We start from the raw sequence: 19,357 nt of genomic DNA, 5'->3' as shown, positions 1-19,357 counted from the left end.
CTGGCTAAATTCCCAATCTGGCCTTCATACCATCATGGCCACCTAATCATCCCCAGCTTACAATTGGCTTATTTATCCCCCTTCCTCTCCCCTGTAACTATTCCCCAGGTTGTTGCTGTAAATGAGAATGTGTTCTCAGTCAACTTAACTGGTGAAATAAAAAAAACAATGAGATTCATAGTGTAATTTATATTGACACATTTCTGCCTACTCTTTGCTGTTAGGCAATTATGATGAACAAGAGCATGCAACATTTCTTTCTCTCCTTTATTATATATTTGTCATCCTTTTGTAAAAAAGCTAATTTGGCATACAGATACATTCACTTGTTGTCACAGTATATGTGTTTCATCTTTTGAAGTGCCAGACAGTTCCGACCGTTGTAAGTCTTATGAATATAACTTTTTCTGAAATCATATAGATGCTGTCTTGGACATTTTTAGTCGAGTCATATTCTTTCTATACATAAAAAATAAAACAATAACTAAAGCCCAGAAAAAAGTATTTAAGGGCCAAAAATAAAGTTGCCTAGATAAAAAACAGAAACAAGAGAAACAGCACTAGCATGCATGCACATTTGTCAATAAGCTTCCAAGACTTTGAAGGAGGAGAATGGCTTGACAAAGTGGTAGTCGAGGTTCCCACAGTGGGGGCACTGCTGCACGTTGCTGTACTCTGAGAAGTACTGCATCCCCACCCTGACATCTATGACTGGCTTGCCACAGTGCTTGCAGTTCAGACGGGCCTAAGGGTACAAATAGAGGAAATGGCTAAGGATCTGCAGTAGTTGACTTTGCCATGCATAATGTCAATGAGACGATTTGATAGGAAGAGATCCAGCCACAACACAAAACCTGATTTTTTTTAACTGACTTTGGCCCATGAAGCTACCTTATGGCAGCCTGCCATATTTAAATGACACCCCTGGACCATCTGGATGCTAACTCAAATATGACTTTCAAACTCATCATGACAAAAAAAAAGATATATTGATAAATACTAATAGCCTACTCACCTGACAACATGGTGTGGCGGCCAGTATATCGTAGGTGTACATCGTCCCCAACTGGTGCCAGCTCCCATCCCACCTGGACTTGCACTTGATACAGACAATTTTGTGGACTCCCTCCAGACAGTCAACACATATTGCATACAGATGCATCAGCCTCCCTTTACAAGAGAGACAATAGGGTTGTTTAATAGATTCCACAAATAATCCCTAAAGCGTGAAAAATAATCATGCATTACAAAGCCTGAAGATCAAAGCAACATCATTCATCCACTGATTTAATTCTTATCCATGTGGTGAATAGCTACTAAGAACCTGTTTGTGGAAAACAGTATAGATTGACTTGATTGATATGCATGTCATGCTTGATCACATTCATGTGCCATAGTAATTTTGTTTAGTTCTCCATGAAAGTAATGAATTCTATTGTGCCAGGTTAAATATGGTGTGTTCTTATCTCAAATATATGCAAGGGATAACACCCTTGCCGACCAAAATAACAATTATGAAAATTCACAACCAAACGAGTTATTCTGAAATACACTAAAACACGCATATCTGGAAACAGCTGTGGTCCAAATCATTTGCTTGCAGCAACATACTGTAACTCCTGGGGCCTGATCAGCTGTCAACAGTAAGCCTGAACATTTCACTGTCCACATTTGTTCTACCACAACAGGAACCAGCATATTGGTGTCAGGTAGCCTAGAGGTTAAAGAGGAGAGCTAGCAACCGGAGGGTTGTCCGTTTGAATCCCAGGTCCGACGAGGAAAAATCTGTTAGGAAGTGAGCTGGCAACCAGAGGGTTGCTGTCGGTACCAAATCCTAGATGACATTGCCTTCCATTGTGCCCTTGAGCAAGGAACTTAACCCCCCAACAACAACAGCTCTTGGGGGCCCAGTGTGGCAGCACCTCTAAAAAACCTGTATGTATGTGTGTTTTTCTGCAGGGTTGGGTTCAAAGTCACACTTCAGATGGAACGTGTGCAATTTACCAATAAAATGATCTTTCTCTTAAACTCAGGTTCAAGACAATCATTTTACATGTTTTAATTACAGGTCAACTGAGATTGTTTGTGGGAAAATATGTCCATAGAATATTAAAAAAGAATGATGTAATTTCCAGTTTGCAATATTTGAGTTTATACCCAGTCACAACATACAGATGATGCATGCGCAATGGTTGCGGCAGTCTGCTGGTTTTGATAGCCTTAGTGTTTCAAATTCTGTTTCTCAGAGATGGACATTGTTCCAAAGACCTACCTTGAAGATGGCACGGCACATCGTATTCAATCTCATCGTGTCTGGAGGGGCTCAGGAACAGGGTCCCATCCACCAGGGGGAACTGCTCAAAGACAGGCAGGGTGCGGTGGCACAGGGCACAGTTGACCATGTTCCTGTGGCTGGCGCTCAGAGCCGACAGGATGAACCTCCTCAGGTCCTCTCCCTGGCCCGCCTGGGCGTCATCCTCCATACGGACATGGTAGGTGTTCAGCTTGTGTCTGGGTATGTGGGTCAGCAGCTCTGTGAGGTCCAGCCTCCGCAAGAACTGCACTGGGTTGTCCCCTGGGGTGAGTCTGGGCAGGGGCAGGATGGTGTGATCGAGGTGGCCTCCGCGACCCAGCATGCCGCTTGCCAGCATGTGCTTCCGGTGACTCTCCATGTGCACCGCATTCTTCAGGAACTCCCCCAGGTGCCGGGAGCTGCGGGGCCCTGTGAATGCAGGCGGGGAGAAGAAGGAGAAGCCTGACGGAGGGGACTGACCCGGGGAGTCACAGGGTGAGCGGGGCCCCAGGCTGCTTCCACAGAATAGGCCTCCGTGACCCCTCTCCTGAGAGTTCTGCCGGTCCACTGACTGTCGGCGAGGCAGCTCCTGACTGGATGCTCTGTGAGCCAGCTTACTGCCCCCAGGCAGCTTGCCCCTTTTAGGATCATCAGGGGGATCCAGCCCACCTCCACATGCACCCCCTCCAGCTGCAGCTGAGCTGCTCAACTTCCCTAGACTCTTCTCCAGAGGCACCTTCTTCTTCACCTCTGTCATGCGCTTCACCTGGTACCAGTCTGTGTCTTTCTTAAGGTGGCCCTGGCCACAGCGGCAGGAGCAGAAGCGGAAGGCCAGGTCGTATCCCTTCTTAGTCCACATGTTCTGCCGGCACTGCTTCTCATTCCAGCTGCGGGCCCTTCCAATGCAGTTGAACTGGACCAGGATGCTGCTCTCCCACTCGTAGAAGCACTGCAAGTGCATCCAGTTGCCATAAGGGCAGCTATCACTGTTACACACCACACGTTGATAGTCATCCTTGTCAAGGTCAATGTCTCTGGCCAGACTGCACACAAGAGGGGTAGCACAGGGGGCCTCTGCAGCACACAAAACAAAACAGAGTTACTATATCACTCATAAACATATTATAACATCTCCATACAAAATATGACTTGAAAATAAAAACTAACATGCTTTGAGGCACAACATTCACTTTGGACATATTACAGAGCAACAAAACGATATTAAACAGAATAGATTTTAGTTCATGCTATCAGGACTAGCTCCTTGGACTGCAATGTTGACAATATTCCATGCTGTTACTGAACGATTCAGGACTCAAACATCAATGCACAGCCTGTCTGGAATTTAACTTTAAACGGTAATGGACTGTGTGAACATTCAATAATAAGAAGAAGGCTAATGGGATCCGGGTTTATCCTCCAACATAAGAGCCATCATTGAGTATTATTGAGTATGGATCACTGAGAAGTGGTGCCTGAATACCCGTCAGACAGGGAAACCCTCAGTGTCTGTCTGTGTCTGTCTGTCTGTGTGCATGTGGGTATGGTAGATGAGTTTCCTCCTTTCATTTCCTGTACTTCATTGTCATCTCTCAGCCCTCATGGTTTCTAGACAGTGTATCAGAAACAATCCCATGCATACACTGTAATGTGCCTAGCTATACCTGCATCAAAACTCAGTTCAGTGAAGAAGAAAATGAAATAAGAAGAACAGGACTAGTCTATGCCTCTGCAACATGATTATGAGTCACCAACTTCAGGCTGCCAGGGTGATTCAAACATAAACCTGAGGCTCTGTACAATGAATTCCATCATTGTTCAGCTATGTGCCTACCCCATCACATTTTATTCATTGGTCAAATTTTGTTTAGAAAAACCCGACCAGAATATGTTTTACATGACAAAATATGTTTCATTCAGATAGTAAGTTAGGCCTGTTATAACTTTGATGCCAACTATAATGTATATGCAGCCTATATGCACAGCCTACTTATATCGTTTTTTTGTTACTTTATCCGACTCAGGACACAGACGTTCCAATACCGACAATGTATCAAATTAAGTTGAACTTGAGCAGGCAAGCGGTGAGGTGCCAGCACTACCCATGAACAAGGCCACAACTAAAACTGTACATGTGTGCGTCGTGATATGACAGTGCATAGAGCTCCATGTCGACGCATTATTAAATGATCAATGCATAATGCTCGTTGGCAATTACACTATAACGCGTGAGTTATGAAGCCTACAGTCGATAACAACAAAATGTGAACCACCGTAAAGCGTACGTTGTCTCATAGGCAATAATAAAATAAAATCCATTGCAATAACTTCGGTCACGCATGTTTTGACACAATTTCACTCTTACCAGTTCTATGCTCGTTGAACGGTGCAGCTGTAGCCCCTAATAATGTTGTTGTTACCCCTGGTGCTCCTCCTGTTGCGGCAGCACTGGCTCCATTTTCTTGTTCATCTCCACTACTATTAGTCCTTTTATTTCTCTTCCCCTTGTTGCTTTTCTGGTTGGGCATTTTACTGATCCAGATATTAATACTTTCAACCCATCAACGGCTGGCTGACATTTCTGCGGATTCCATTTGAATCCTACTTGAGAGATGCAATGATTCTCTTCTTGATTGCAGGTGGTATTGTTTACAGATATATTATCTCCATCCAGGTCTATGCAGTTGTGACAGCAAAGGTAACCTACGAAGAAGGCGTGTCCGTTTCTTGTTTTGATTCCTGCTCTGAATGTAGATCCGTCAGGCGCTGTTCTGTTTTCCTCCTGCCGCCATGACGAAACACGGCTCCGCCCCCCGAACCTTGCTGTACATTCTTATTCGATTTAACAAGGGAGTCCCACGCAAAGGGTCCTGGTAGGAAGGGAAATCGCAAGTAATTCCTCAGGTTCAAGTCAATGCTTTCTTTGGGTTATCTGTGGCAACAATTGCAGTCATACTCTTCTATGGCATTGTCAGCTATCTAATGATTACTTCTAAAAGTGCAGTCATCAGTGCAGACTTAATAGGCTGGTCGTAGTATAGCCTACTGTCCTTTTCACAATACATTAAAATGTTCTTCACTAATACAATAGTCAGAATGCGATGTTATATAGCACAGCATAAGGTTACAAAAATGTAGATACACGACCATTCTGTATGCAATACATCTGTTGTATGGAGCCTATAGATTAAAAAAAAAAAAATCAGGCTGCAAAGTGAAGGTTTGGTCTTTATTAACTGAGTATTTCATCCTCAGAAGGCTTTCTTTGGAATATATTACTGTCAATAATTAGAAAATTATTGGACTTTGGAAAGGAACTGCACTTTGATGATCATATATGCATTGTATTGTGCTCAATTTGTAAATTGTTTATTTTTTCTTGTTAAACCACTTTTTTTTTGAAGAGTTACTATTGCTTCCCATGTCAAGTTTCAAATGTATTTCCTACCAGGACACAATACTAAGCATTGTGTTTCTTCTTTGAACATTAACACCATGCATGATAAGCCTATATTCAGAGTTCATGGTGACCCACAAATAATTTGATGACAGAATCTTATTCATGATATAGGGCACATTAAGTAAGCCACAACATACACGTTGCAGATATAGAAATGTGTCCTACAACTCCCTAGCCTGTAAAATAGAGAACATCTTACAGTTTCTATCCATCTACAACATAATCAACATTGAGTACTTTATCAATATGTCTCTTAAGACTATTCTATGCTTGCATAATAGACAACACTATCTGGAATGAGGCAAACTTGTATTCTAAATAACGAATCTAATTTCAAAGGTCAGTTTAACACATTTGGTCCTGAGGAACATTACAAAACCAAATTTTTATTTGGCACAAATCACCCTGTAATTAAATACTACTAAGAATCACACACAAAATCCATTGGCTTAATCCCCCTTGGTTATAGCAAAGGCAAAAGGTTTGCGAGTGGTCGATAGAGAAAAGACAGTCTTGCGAACATAAAAGCTTGAATATTACATACTCAAATGCTTAACATTAGCATGAATAAAAAAAATCTATATGTGCAAAAGCCTCTCTTGAAGCACTGCCATCTTAGTTGTTCTAAGGAGGTCCACAAGAGGTACCAAAATGACCATGTAAACAATAAATGAAGTTGCCATTTGGTGATTCCTGTTACTGTAAGGTAATTTGTTTCCTAAAACATCTAGATGTATTTCGTCCCCTAGAATATACTCCTTATGAACAATATTCTCCTAATGTGGTATACAAAATGTTACATTCTCAGCCTGTACATTTGTAGTCCTAAAAATGTATCAAAATGTTGATTTGTGATCCCTGGTTGGTAGATGTAATAGTAACGCCTCAAAGAAACTTGACTTTTCATCTGAATAACGATAGCTATCAGCTTCATTCTTGTAGGAGTGTGATGTCAACATTGTCATGGACACCTTGCAGGAGCAGCTCCCCTTCAAATGCGATGATCTTCTTCCTCTTGGCAGCCCTCAGAGTCCCAACCAAAGCCTCAAAGATATTTGCGCACCTATCGTCATTGAACAGGACACCAAATTTTACACAAGTTTGTCCATCTGCATCTGTAAAACAAGGCAAGGTAGTATTAAAAGAGAATCCTGTATTCCTTCAATAAGAAATGTTTTTATAAAAAAACATTCCTGATACACCTGTGAATGTCTATCACATAAACAATACGTCAAATGTTTGGACACACCTACTCATTCAAGGGTTTCTTTACATTGTAGAATACAATTGACGAAGACATCAAAACTATGAAATAACATATGGGAACATGTAGTAACCCCCCCCTAAATATTTTATATTTGAGATTCTTCAAAAGGAGCCACCCTTTGCACACTCAACCAGCTTCATGAGGTAGTCACCTGGAAAACATTTCAATTAACAGGTGTGCCTTGTTAAAAGTTCATTTGTGGAATTTATATCCTTCTTAATGCGTTTGAGCCAATCAGTTGTTGTGAAAAGGTAGGGTTGGAATACAGAAGATGGCCCTATTTGGTTAAATACCAAGTCCATATTATGGCAAGAGCAGCTCAAATAAGCCAAGAGAAACCACAGTCCATCATTATTTGAAGACATGAAGCTCAGTCAATCCAGAAAGAGTTACCTCTGCTGCAGAGGATGAGTTAATTAGAATTAACTGCACCTCAGAAATTGAAGCACAAATAAATGCTTCAGAGTTCAAGTAACAGACAAACATCAACTGTTCAGAGGAGACAGGGTCAAATCAGGCCTTCATGGTCAAATTGCTGAAAAGAAACCACAAAAGGACACCAATAAGAAGAAACTTGCTTGGGCCAAGAAACAAGAGCAATGGACATTAGACCGGTGGAAATCTGTCCTTTGGTCTGATGAGTCCAAATTTGAGATTTTTGGTTCCAACCGCCATGTCTTTGTGAGACACAGAGTAGGTGAACGGATGGCCTCCGCATGTGTGGTTCCCACCGTGAAACATGGAGGAAGTGTGATGGTAGTTTGCTGGTGACACTGATTTACCTAAAATTCAACACTTAACTTCTCTAGGGTAGGGGGCAGTATTTTCACGGCCGGATGAAAAACGTACCCAAATTAAACGGCCTACTACTCGGGCCCAGGAACTAGAATATGCATATTATTAGTAGATTTGGATAGAAAACACTGAAGTTTCTAAAACTGTTTGGTGTCTGAGTATAACAGAACTAATATGGCAGGCAAAAGCCTGAGAAAATCTAACCAGGATGTGGGATGTCTGGTGCGTGTAGTCCTTTCAAGTCAATGCCTATCGAACACAGTGACTTAGGGTTCATTTTGCACTTCCTAAGGCTTCCACTAGATGTCAACAGTCTTTAGAAAGTTGTTTGAGGCGTCTATGATGAACAGAGAGCGAACAGAGGAAGTTTGAAGTTGTTGACTCAGGAAAGCAAATTAGTTCATTGGCGTGCATTCACGTGAGAGTTAGCGGTGTTCCAAAACGTTTTTCAAGACATTGGAATCGTCCGGTTGGAATATTATTGAAGTTCTAAGTTAAAAAGGCCCTAAATATTGATGCTATGCAACATTTGACATATTTGAACGAACGTAAATAGAACTTTTGACTTTTCGTCGTGACATTTTGGCCGTGCTTCCTACACTTGAAGTAGCTTACAAGGAGTTATTTGGACATAAATTATGGACTTTATCGAACAAAACAACATTTATTGTGGACCTGGGATTCCTGGAAGTGCCTTCTGATGAAGAGCAAAGGTAAGTGAATATTTCTAATGCCATTTATGAGTTTAGATGACTCCAAAATGGCAGTTCTGTATTGCCTAGTGTATTTTTCTGAGCGCAGTATTTAGATTGCAAAGTGTGCCTTCCCCGTGAAGCTTTTTTGAAATCTGTCACAGCGGTTGCATAAAGATGTTCATCTATAATTCTTTGAATAACAGTTTAATATTTTATCAACGTTTATGATTAGTATTTTTGTAAATTGTTGTGCTGATTCACCGGCAGTATTGAAGGCAAAATATTTTCTGAACATCACACGCCAATGTAAAAGGCTGTTTTTGGATATAAATATCAACTTGATCGAACAAAAAAATGCATGTATTGTGTAACATGATGTCCTAGGAGTGTCATCTATGAAGATCGTCAGAGGTTAGTGCATAATTTTAGCTGAATTTCTGTTATTTGTGACGCCTGTCCTTGCTAGGAAAATGGCTGTGTGGTTTTTCTTGTGTTGGAACGATCCTAACATAATCTAACTTTATGCTTTCGCCATAAAGCCTTTTTGAAATCGGACAACGTGGTTACATTAAGGAGACGTGCATCTTTAAAATGGTGTAGAATAGTCGTATGTTTGAGAACTTTGAATTATGACATTTTGTGGTTTTGAATTTGGCGCCCTGATTTCTCACTGGCTGTTGAATAGTGTGAACCGTGGGTAGCGTCCCACCCGCCCAAGAGAGGTTAACCTCTATGGGCTAGGTGGGACGCTAGCGTCCCACCCGTGGTGCACTCCATCAACAGCAGGTGCATTTCAAGAGCGGCAAATTTGAATCCAAATAAATGTCAAAATTCAAATATACAACTATTTTACACCCTTTGAAAGATAAACATCTCCTTAATCTAACCACGTTTTACGATTTCAAAAAGGTTTTACGGCAAAAGCATAAATTTAGAGTATGTTAGGACAGTACATTTACAAGAGTTGTGTGTAATGTTTTGTCAATTCAAAGACAGGGTCACCAAAACCATAAAACCAGCTAAAATGATGCACTAACCTTTTACAATCTCCATCAGATGACACTCCTAGGACATTATGTTAGACAATGCATGCATTTTTAGTTCTATCAAGTTCATATTTATATCCAAAAACAGCGTTTTACTATGGCATTGATGTTGAGGAAATCGTTTCCCTCCAATAACCGGCAGTCAAGTCAACACCACAAATTAAATAATTCAAATTAGAAAACATTGGTAAAATATTATATTGTCATTTAAAGAATTATAGATTTACATCTCTTGAACGCAATCAACTTGCCAGATTTAAAAATAACCTTACTGGGAAATCACACTTTGCAATAATCTGAGCACTGCGCCCAGAAAAATACGCGTTGCGATACAGACTAGACGTCATGTTGGGGAGATCTAAAATACTATGTAAATAATCCATTACCTTTGATTCTCTTCATCAGATGTCACTTCCAGGAATCACAGGTCCATAACGAATGTAGTTTTGTTCAAAAAAGCTCATCATTTATGTCCAAAAATCTCCGTCTTGTTAGCACATGATCTAAGCCAGCCGGACTTCGTCATGAACGAGGGGAAAAAATATATTTCCGTTCGTTCAAACATGTCAAACGTTGTATAGCATAAATCATTAGGGCCTTTTTAACCAGAACATGAATAATATTCAAGGTGGACGAATGCATACTCTTTTATAACGTATTGGAACGAGGGTACCCAACATGAACTCGCGCGCCAGGTGTCTAATGGGCCATCATCGTTCCATGGCTCTTGTTCGGTCAGATCTCCCTCCAGAAGACTCAAAACACTTTGTAAAGGCTGGTGACATCTAGTGGAAGCAATAGGAAGTGCCAAAATATTCCTCAGCCCCTGTGTTTTTCAATGGGATAGGTTTAAAGGTAATACAACACATCAGGTATCCACTTCCTGTCAGAAAATGTCTCAGGGTTTTGCCTGCCAAATGAGTTCTGTTATACACAGACACCATTCAAACAGTTTTAGAAACTTTAGAGTGTTTTCTATCCATATATAATAAGTATATGCATATTCTAGTTACTGGGTAGGATTAGTAACCAGATTAAAATCGGGTACATTTTTTTTATCCAGACGTGCAAATGCTGCCCCCTAGCCCTAACAGGTTAACCAGCATGGCTACCACAGCGATACGCCATCCCATCTGGTTTGCGCTTAATGGAACCATAATTTGTTTTTCTACAGGACAATGACCCAAAACACACCTCCAGGCTATATAAGGGCAATTTGGCCAAGGAGAGTGATGGAGTGCTGCATCAGATGACCCAACTGCAACCCAATTGGGATGAGTTGGACCGCAGCGTGAAAGAAAAGCAGCCAACAAGTGCTCAGCATATGTGGGAACTCCTTCAAGGCTGTTGGAAAAGCATTCCAGGTGAATCTAGTTGAGAGAATGCCAAGTGTGCAGAGCTGTCATCAAGGCAAAGGGTGGGTACTTTGAACAATCTAAAATATATTTTGATTTAACACTTTTTTGGTTACTACATGGTTCCATATGTTATTTCATAGTTTTGATGTCGTCGCTATTATTCTACAATGTAGATAAGTCAAAATAAAGAAAACCCCTTGAATGAGTAGGTGTGTCCAAACTTTTGACTGGTACCATATGTTTAGTGTTTCCTCTAGCACTGCACAGTATTGGCAGGGGATGACACTGAAACTAGCCATTCCCAAATAGGCTGCAGCAGCTGAGGAGCAAATAAGGGGGATGCATGGCTCTGTAAACAAACATTAAAGCCAGGGGATTTTCAACAGCAGGAGAGAGCATGAGGTAGTGGAGCTAATATGAGGTGGTTATTTGGAAAAGTCTGAGATGAGTCCACTGCCGGAGGATAAAGTTAGTGTCCAAATGAAGACAAAACAGGCTTACTTTCAGTGCACCAATTAATTATGGATCTCATTAATTGCATGATGGTGCTGGGGATCCACATGGTATGTAGACTTTGGTTCCACCCCAGTGCTAATGAACTCAACTATCCACCAAGCCCTTGAACTAGGGGAGCATTCAGCAGGACAACATTTTGGATAGAAATGTTACAGAACAAACATGCCTCTACGCAACATTTGTTGCAACTAGTGCTGAGCAATTAATGCTTTGAGGTCGGTTCAGTTATGGATATTAGAAAACAAAATCATGGATTTCGATTTGATATTTTTTTTTAAAACTGCATTATGAAATACTGACATTAAAATGATTCGAGCTTTTTAATGGAAATGCCAAAGCCAAAAACATGCAATTACCAAAACATTGAAAATATTCCATTGTCTCAGTCAGGTCCACATAGTAATTAACTATTTTAAGATTTATGTTACTTATTTTACTTGATGGCTTTATAATTTTTCATTACTTAAAGTCATCATCTCAGGCAGCCAGACATCTGTTCTTCCCATACTGTAGGCTACTGTCTTTAGTCACCCCATTAAGCTAGGTAAGCCTGCCTAATTATGCTGCTCTCTGAAGAAATAATTTGACTAGTTCTTCAAAGTAGATCAGGCATACTTTCAAGAACTCTATTCCTCTTGTCTTTGGGTTGTCTCTTATACAGTGGCGTATAGGGTCTGTGTGCATCTAAACAATACACCACTGCTTTTATGCCTGTTAAGTACTTAAGTAAAAATACTACTTAAGTTGTTTTTGGGGCATCTATACTTTACGATTTATATTTGACAACTTTTACTTTACCACGTTCCTAAAGAAAATGTACTTTTTACTCATGACACCCAAAAGTACTCGTTACATTTTCACAGAAATTGTCCAATTCACACACTTATCAAGCGAACATCCCTGGTCATCCCTACAGCCTCTGATCTGGTGGACTCACAAAACATACATGCTTCATTTGTAAATTATGGCTGAGTGTTGGGTATACAAATTTGAAATTATTTATACTTTTTCCTTTTGATACTTAAGTATATTTAAACCAAATACTTTGACACTAGTATTTTACTGGGTGACTTTCACTTGAGTCATTTTCAATTAAAGGCATCTTCACTTTAACTCAAGTATGACAATTAGGTAGTTTATCAACTGCATCTGTGTCTGAGCCGGTAAAGAACAGGTGCAATGGATTATGGTTATTGCAGTTAATTACCACTTTTCGGCACTAAACAAAAATATAAAACACCACATGTAAGGTGTTGGTCCCATGTTTCATGAGCTGAAATAAAATATCAGATATTCTCCATATGCACAAGCTTATTTCGCTCAAATTTTGTGCACTACTCTGTTAATGAGCATTTCTCCTTTGCCAAGGTAATCCAGCCACCTGACAGGTGTGGTATATCAAGAAGCTGTTTAAACAGCATAATCTTGTGCTGGGGACAAAAGGCCACTAAAATGTGCAGTTGTGTCACAATGCCACAAATGTCTGAAGTGGAGGGAGCATGCAATTGCCATGCTTACTGCAGGAATATCCACCAGACCTGTTTCCAGATAATTTCAATGTTAATTTCTGTACCATAAGCCAATGTCATTAGAGAATTTGGCACTACATCCAACTGGCCTCACAGCCACAGACCACCTGTAACCATGCCAGCCCTGGACCTCCACATCCGGATTCTTCAACTGCGAGATTGTCTGAGACAAGCCACCCAGACAGCTGATGAATCCGAGGAGTATTTCTGTCTGTAATAATGTCCTTTTGTGGGAAGAAAAAAACAAACAAAAAAACGAATTCTGATTGGCTGGGCCTGGCTCCCCAGTGGCTGGGCCTATCCCCTCCCAGACCCAACCCTGTCTCCACCCCTGCCCAGTCATCTGAAATCCATAGATCAGGGCCTAATGAATTTATTTCCATTGACTGATTTCCGTATATGAACTGTAACTCAGTAAAATCTTTTAAATTGTTGCATTTATATTTTTGTTCAGTATAGGTTGAAATGTGGCTTAATGAAAACTACAACTCCCTTAGGACCAGCATCCCATATACTGTACTTCTTGACTTAATTTCTCATGATTTGATTTCTCTAGAGAAACTAAATGGAATTCAAGTAATTGAACCGACATTGGAAATTTGTTGTCTAATAACCGAAAACCCCCTGAAAATGTGGTTAATGGCTCAGCACTAGTTAGAATTTAGCTGGAAAAAAAATAAAAATATTACAAAAATAAATTTAAAAAAAAGTCTGCACACCCCATTTGGAGAGAATTGTAGAAGTTTCAGATTACAGCACAACCTCTATTACAGGAATCACGCCACCTATCCCTGCTGATTTGATTATTATAAACATATTGTCTTGCAAAGTACATTGATTAAGCACTTCACCCGGTTGGTTTCATTCTTGGGATTGACATTAAGGGCTGAAAGGCCGCCTGAAGATTATGATCACGTGCCTGAATTAAGTATCTATTTTCATCTTCACATACAGAACTAGAAGGACCAGACTACTGGAATTATTAGCATTTTGGTTATAAGTCGAAAAAAAGAAAAAAATTCTAAATAATAATCACCTGCCTAATGGAGCAACCTCAACTTATGACACAACTCAGGTCACTTGCCCCGGTCAATAGGGCAACCCCGATAGCATTGGTTATTTGTTATAAGCAAAGTACACTGTAATACAAGAATATACTTACTTTTACTGCCAAGCCGTTGGATCTCGCCAACAAGCAGAGATACTTCATGTTGGACGTTCATTGCCACTAGAAGTGTAACAAAATGTAATAGTGTCACATGCCAATATTATATGGGCATTCCCAGAAACAATAGCAAGGGAGAGGGGGTGTCATAATGTAGACATTTGTGTCATAACATCCCTTGTAATGTATTATAGGATAAAAGGGCAGCTGACTAACACAGGATACACCACCACAGTATTATAAAGATAGGCCGTGTCGCAAAAATGTAGCCTACGCAGCAGCAGAAACAAGTCAGTTTCACATTGCAACAAAATTGCCTTCCATATGAAAAGTGGGGTGGCAGGTAGCCTAGTGGTTAGAGCGTTGGGCCAGTAACTGAACGGTTGCTAGATCTAATCCCCAAGGTAAAAATCTGTCGTTCTGTCCCTGAACAAGTCACTGTACACTGTTCCTAGGCCGTCATTATAAATAAGAACTTGTTCTTAACTGACTTGCCTAGTTAAATAAAGGTTTACTTTTTTTTTTTAAGACTATCAATGCGGAAGTAGGCTAGCTGGGATCAGTAGGGTTTAACCTATTTACCACAGCCACAAAATCAAAATGGGCTGTACGTAACAATTCATGAAGACAAAAAACACCCTTTGTCTAAATGTAAGGTTAAGCAGAAAATTAGCAGTGTGGTTTGGGTTAAAGTCACATTTTAAGAATCGAAAATTGTAGAAATAGGCGAGGTTTATGACTTTGTTGCTGTGGTAACTAGTGACGACCGATCACTACCTAATGGAATTTAGAATCATTTACGTTGAAAGAGACGGTGAATCCGTTTCGAGACCCATTACTTGACTATTTCGATCATTAAAAAAAATAATCAATTGATTATAGACTACATAAACACGGCTATGGCAGACAATGGAAGGAAATGCGGGAGGATGCCGGCTAAAGTGATGATAGAGTTTAAATGTAGACTAATAACCCAACAGACTATACGCATGTTCTATTTCACATTGAATTGTTATTATGTTGCGGTATTTACCTGAGTAAGAGCGATATCCAGATATAACACGATGCCTGAGTAGAATTCAACAGGAAGAGAAGAGGGTCGAAGCAAATTAAAACTGTACCATAAAAGGCAGTATTGCTGACGTCATGACCCCTCCTTCTCTGGCTAAAGGGAGGGGGAGCTTAAACTCATTTTAGATTTGGTGATGATCAGAGTTTATACAGAGCTCAGTTTGGAAGGCATAGGCTTACTTCAAAGATCTTGTTGTAATACGTACATAAGGCAAAATGTTCCGGAACCAATTTACGCATAGAGGTACATTTTTTCTGGAACATGCTTACTCCTGACATTGCCTGGAAAAAATCCTGGTTGATGCATTACAAATATTGTATAGCAAACACATTTAAGGAAGTGCACTTTAAGATTGTACATAAGATATTGATGACATCTGCGAAAAAGTGAACGTTTGACTCACTTGTTCTAGGAATGTGACTGATAGATTTTTGGGAAAAACCTTGCAGAAACTTGTTTACCTTTTTGAACACCACCCATGTTGTTGACAAATGATATGTTACTATTGCAATAAGACCATCTAAATGATAAACAAGACAAATTCCAGAATTCTATACCAAAATTGCAAATATTTGATTAATATTTAAGACATTATCCCTAGTGAATAACAAAAATAATATCTGCCTGAATCAGAGAATTTTCTGACTGAATACAAATTGCACTAGAATTAAAAAAATTTGTTTAATAGAACTCAGCAAAAAAAGAAAGGGTCCTGAAAGGGCCGTTGTCTTTCAAAGATAATTTGTAAAAATCCAAATAACTTCACAGATCTTCATTGTAAAGAGTTTAAAACACTGTTTCCCATGCTTGTTCAATGAACCAAACAATTAATGAACATGCACCTGTGGAACAGTCCTTAAGACACTGACAGTTTACAGACGGTAAGCAATTAAGGTCACAGTTATGAAAACTCAGGACACTAAAGAGGCCTTTCTACAGACTCTGGAAAAACACCAAAAGAAAGATGCCCAGGGTCCCTGCATGAACGTGCCTTAGGCATGCTGCAAGGAGGCATGAGGACTGCAGATGTGGCCAGGGCAATAAATTGCAATGTCTGTACTGTGAGACGCCTAAGACAGCACTACAGGGAGACAGGACGGACAGCTGATCGTCCTCACAGTGGCAGACCACGTGTAACAACACCTGCACAGGATCAGTACATCCGAACATCACACCTGCGGGACAGGATGGCAACAACAACTGCCCGAGTTACACCAGGAACGCACAATCCCTCCATCAGTGCTCAGACTGTCCGCAATAGGCTGAGAGAGGCTGGACTGTGGGCTTGTAGGCCTGTTGTAAGGCAGGTCCTCACCAGACATCACCGGCAACAACGTCACCTATGGGCACAAACCCACCGTCGCTGGACCAGACAGGACTGGCAAAAAGTGCTCTTCACTGACGAGTCGCGGTTTTGTCTCACCAGGGTTGACGGTCAGATTCATTTTTATCGTCGAAGGAATGAGCGTTACACCGAGGCCTGAACTCTGGAACGATTTGGAGGTGGAGGGTCCGTCATGGTCTGGGGCGATGTGTCACAGCGTCTTTGGACTAAGCTTGTCGTCATTGCAAGCAATCCTCCTCCCTCATGTGGTACTCATCCTGCAAGCTCATCCTGACATGACCCTCCAGCATGACAATGCCACCAGACATACCGCTCGTTCTGTGCGGGATTTCCTGCAAGACAGGAATGTCAGTCTTCTGCCATGGCCAGCGAAGAGCCCGGATCTCAATCCCATTGAGCACGTCTGGAACCTGTTGGCTCGGAGGCTGAGGGCTAGGGCCATTCTCCCCCAGAAATGTCCGGGAACTTGCAGGTGCCTTGGTGGAAGAGTGGGGTAACATCTCACAGCAAGAACTGGCAAATCTGGTGCAGTCCATGAGGAGGAGATGCACTGCAGTACTTAATGCAGCTGGTGGCCACACTAGATACTGAATGTTGCTTTTGACCCCCCCTTTGTTCAGGGACACATTGTTCAATTTCTGTTAGTTGTCTGTGGAACTTGTTCAGTTTATGTCTGAATCTTATGTTCATACAAATATTTACACATGTTAAGTTTGCGCAATTGACAGTGAGGACTCTCTTCAGCTTCATTAAAATAGTACCTGCAAAACACCAGTCTCAACGTCAACAGTGAAGAGGAAACTCCGGGATGCTGGCCTTCTAGGCCGAGTTGCAAAGAAAAAGCCATATCGCAGACTGGCTAATAAAAAAAATTAAGATGGGCAAAAGAACAGACACTGGACAGAGGAACTCTGCCTAGAAGGCCAGCATCTCGGAGTAGCCTCTTCACTGTTGACGTTGAGACTGGTGTTTTGCGGGTACTATTTTAATGAAGCTGCCAGTTGAGGACTTGTGAGGCGTCTGTTTCTCAAACTAGACACTCTAATGTACTTGTCCTCTTGCTCAGTTATGCACCAGGGCCTCCCAGTCCTCTTTCTATTCTGGTTAGAGCCAGTTTACGCTGTTCTGTGAAGGGAGTAGTACACAGCGTTGTACAATATCTTCAATTTCTTGGCATTTTCTCACATGGAATAGCCTTTCTTTTCTCAGAACATGAAAACAGCCTAACCAGCTCTGCTAGGGCGAGTAAAATAGTGAGGTTCTCATTTATGTCTGGAAGTAGCTAGTAAGTTAGCTTGAGTGCTTGAATTTACTAGGCAAGACAGTTAAAAACAAATTCTTATTTACAGTGCCATTGAGAGTCAGAACACCTGACTCACTCAGATCAACGCTACTCCTCAGCTAAAGCACTTTGAATTCATGAACGGACAATCTGACAACACCCTGAATTTATGAACGCCCAGAGCTCACTCTGGCACTCCATATTGAATTTACAAACACAAGTCTAGCTAGTCATTTGTTATGCTAACAAGAGATTGCATAGCATCAACTTCCGGTACACAGGCAAAGCGCTAGTACACGCAACTGAAAGACACCACTCATCAACAGTATAGTAAAATGAACTAATAGTATACAGTATGGGTATTTGAACAGAGCGCTAGCATTTTCACAAAACAGAAACAAAAACATACGCCTTCACTTTGTCAAATGTACTCAGCTCTCACACAGGCTCTGGGGCCTGAGAGGGGGAGCATCTTCGGACAGTATTCCCTGCAATGTTTCAGCTGCGAAATCCAATTATATAATGGCAGTCTGCAAACAAAAATTTAAAAGGTGCATACCACCACTTACTATGCTGGACTGTGTGTCAATCACAGCTTAAAACATTCTCCACATTTCTAAATCCTTCTACCTAACTCAGTACTTCTGAGAAAATAAAAGAGCCCTACTAACAGACCCTCGCCCAAATCCCTTCCAACTCCCCCAACGATCCTATACTTATATCTTTCCCTCTCTTCAACATACTATACTTACAACAATATAACAACATGCGCCACCGTTTCATCAACCATACACATGCTTGCCAACCAAATGTAATGACAAGTTCAATTTACATGTTCCTAGGTGCAATCAAACAAACACCACCTGCTCCTTAATCTGACCTTTGAATCTTGGTCCACCAACCTTTTCTTTTGAGGGCATATAAATGCCAGCCCTTGGGCTCAGCATCCCATCTCTTCTGCCACACATCTATCAAAATGGCTCTGATGTTACATTTGGCCTCACCTCTACCCAGTGGGAAATGATCAAGTCATTTTAAAGCCCGTTTAAAAATTGTAGAAACGATGGCCATTCCCTTCCACACCCAAATGGGCTGGGACCCAACATAATCTCACTACTACAGTACACCCAGTCTCTCAATTCACCATAACATTAATGCCTCCAATAGTAAGTCATTCTTATTAGATTTGCTAGATGATAAACTATTCAATACAGACAGGGAATCTGAGTATACTATCATTCTGACAGGTTAAATGTCCCCCACCCACTGGAGCGCAACTGCCAACAGTTCAATTGAGTATACTGACTGTGAAGTCCTGGAGATCCAAGAACCTTTTAATCACCTTCTCAAGGATTTCCAGTTTCTTTGATTTTTAGTTAGTTTGTCCTGTACTATGAATTACTTACACAATGAACAAAGCCAACTCAACCTTCTTTACGATTAGTGTTCCAAGCCTTCTCAACTGACTGACATTGTGGGACAGGTGGGTTTCTTTCTAAATCATGTCCTAACAATTGAATTGGCCACAGGTGGA

General features: G+C 40.9%; 2 protein-coding genes across 3 annotated transcripts; both read right to left on the bottom strand.

Annotated features, from left to right (window-relative positions):
- Positions 1-169: 169 nt before the first annotated feature.
- heca (hdc homolog, cell cycle regulator) lies at positions 170-5,301 on the bottom strand. Its single transcript, XM_014205189.2, has 4 exons — positions 4,659-5,301; positions 2,273-3,367; positions 1,016-1,170; positions 170-745 (listed from the first exon to the last, which is right to left on the bottom strand). The coding sequence occupies exons 1-4, from the start codon at positions 4,819-4,821 to the stop codon at positions 581-583; spliced, it is 1,578 nt and encodes a 525-aa protein (XP_014060664.1). The 5' UTR covers positions 4,822-5,301; the 3' UTR covers positions 170-580.
- Positions 5,302-5,508: 207 nt separating this feature from the next.
- abracl (ABRA C-terminal like) lies at positions 5,509-19,250 on the bottom strand. 2 transcript variants are annotated; one of them, XM_014204735.2, is made up of 3 exons: positions 19,230-19,250; positions 14,122-14,187; positions 5,509-6,868 (listed from the first exon to the last, which is right to left on the bottom strand). In XM_014204735.2, the coding sequence occupies exons 2-3, from the start codon at positions 14,180-14,182 to the stop codon at positions 6,684-6,686; spliced, it is 246 nt and encodes an 81-aa protein (XP_014060210.1). In that variant the 5' UTR covers positions 14,183-14,187; positions 19,230-19,250; the 3' UTR covers positions 5,509-6,683.
- Between the last annotated feature and the right edge of the window lie 107 nt (positions 19,251-19,357).

This window comes from Salmo salar, chromosome ssa06, assembly GCF_905237065.1.
Source record: "Salmo salar chromosome ssa06, Ssal_v3.1, whole genome shotgun sequence".
Lineage (NCBI taxonomy): Eukaryota > Metazoa > Chordata > Actinopteri > Salmoniformes > Salmonidae > Salmo > Salmo salar.
This window is presented reverse-complemented; position numbering and strand designations above follow the sequence as displayed.

Bases quoted from the DNA above. Each gene is read 5' to 3' on its own strand.
- heca (XM_014205189.2), bottom strand. From the start codon at position 4,821: ATGCCCAACCAGAAAAGCAACAAGGGGAAGAGAAATAAAAGGACTAAT. The intron at 3,368-4,658 runs GTAAGAGTGAAA...TGTGTGCTGCAG, and splicing joins GTTCAACGAGCATAGAACTG to AGGCCCCCTGTGCTACCCCT. The intron at 746-1,015 runs GTGAGTAGGCTA...TTGTACCCTTAG, and splicing joins CCGCCACACCATGTTGTCAG to GCCCGTCTGAACTGCAAGCA.
- abracl (XM_014204735.2), bottom strand. From the start codon at position 14,182: ATGAACGTCCAACATGAAGTATCTCTGCTTGTTGGCGAGATCCAACGG. The intron at 6,869-14,121 runs GTAAGTATATTC...CTTGTTTTACAG, and splicing joins CCAACGGCTTGGCAGTAAAA to ATGCAGATGGACAAACTTGT.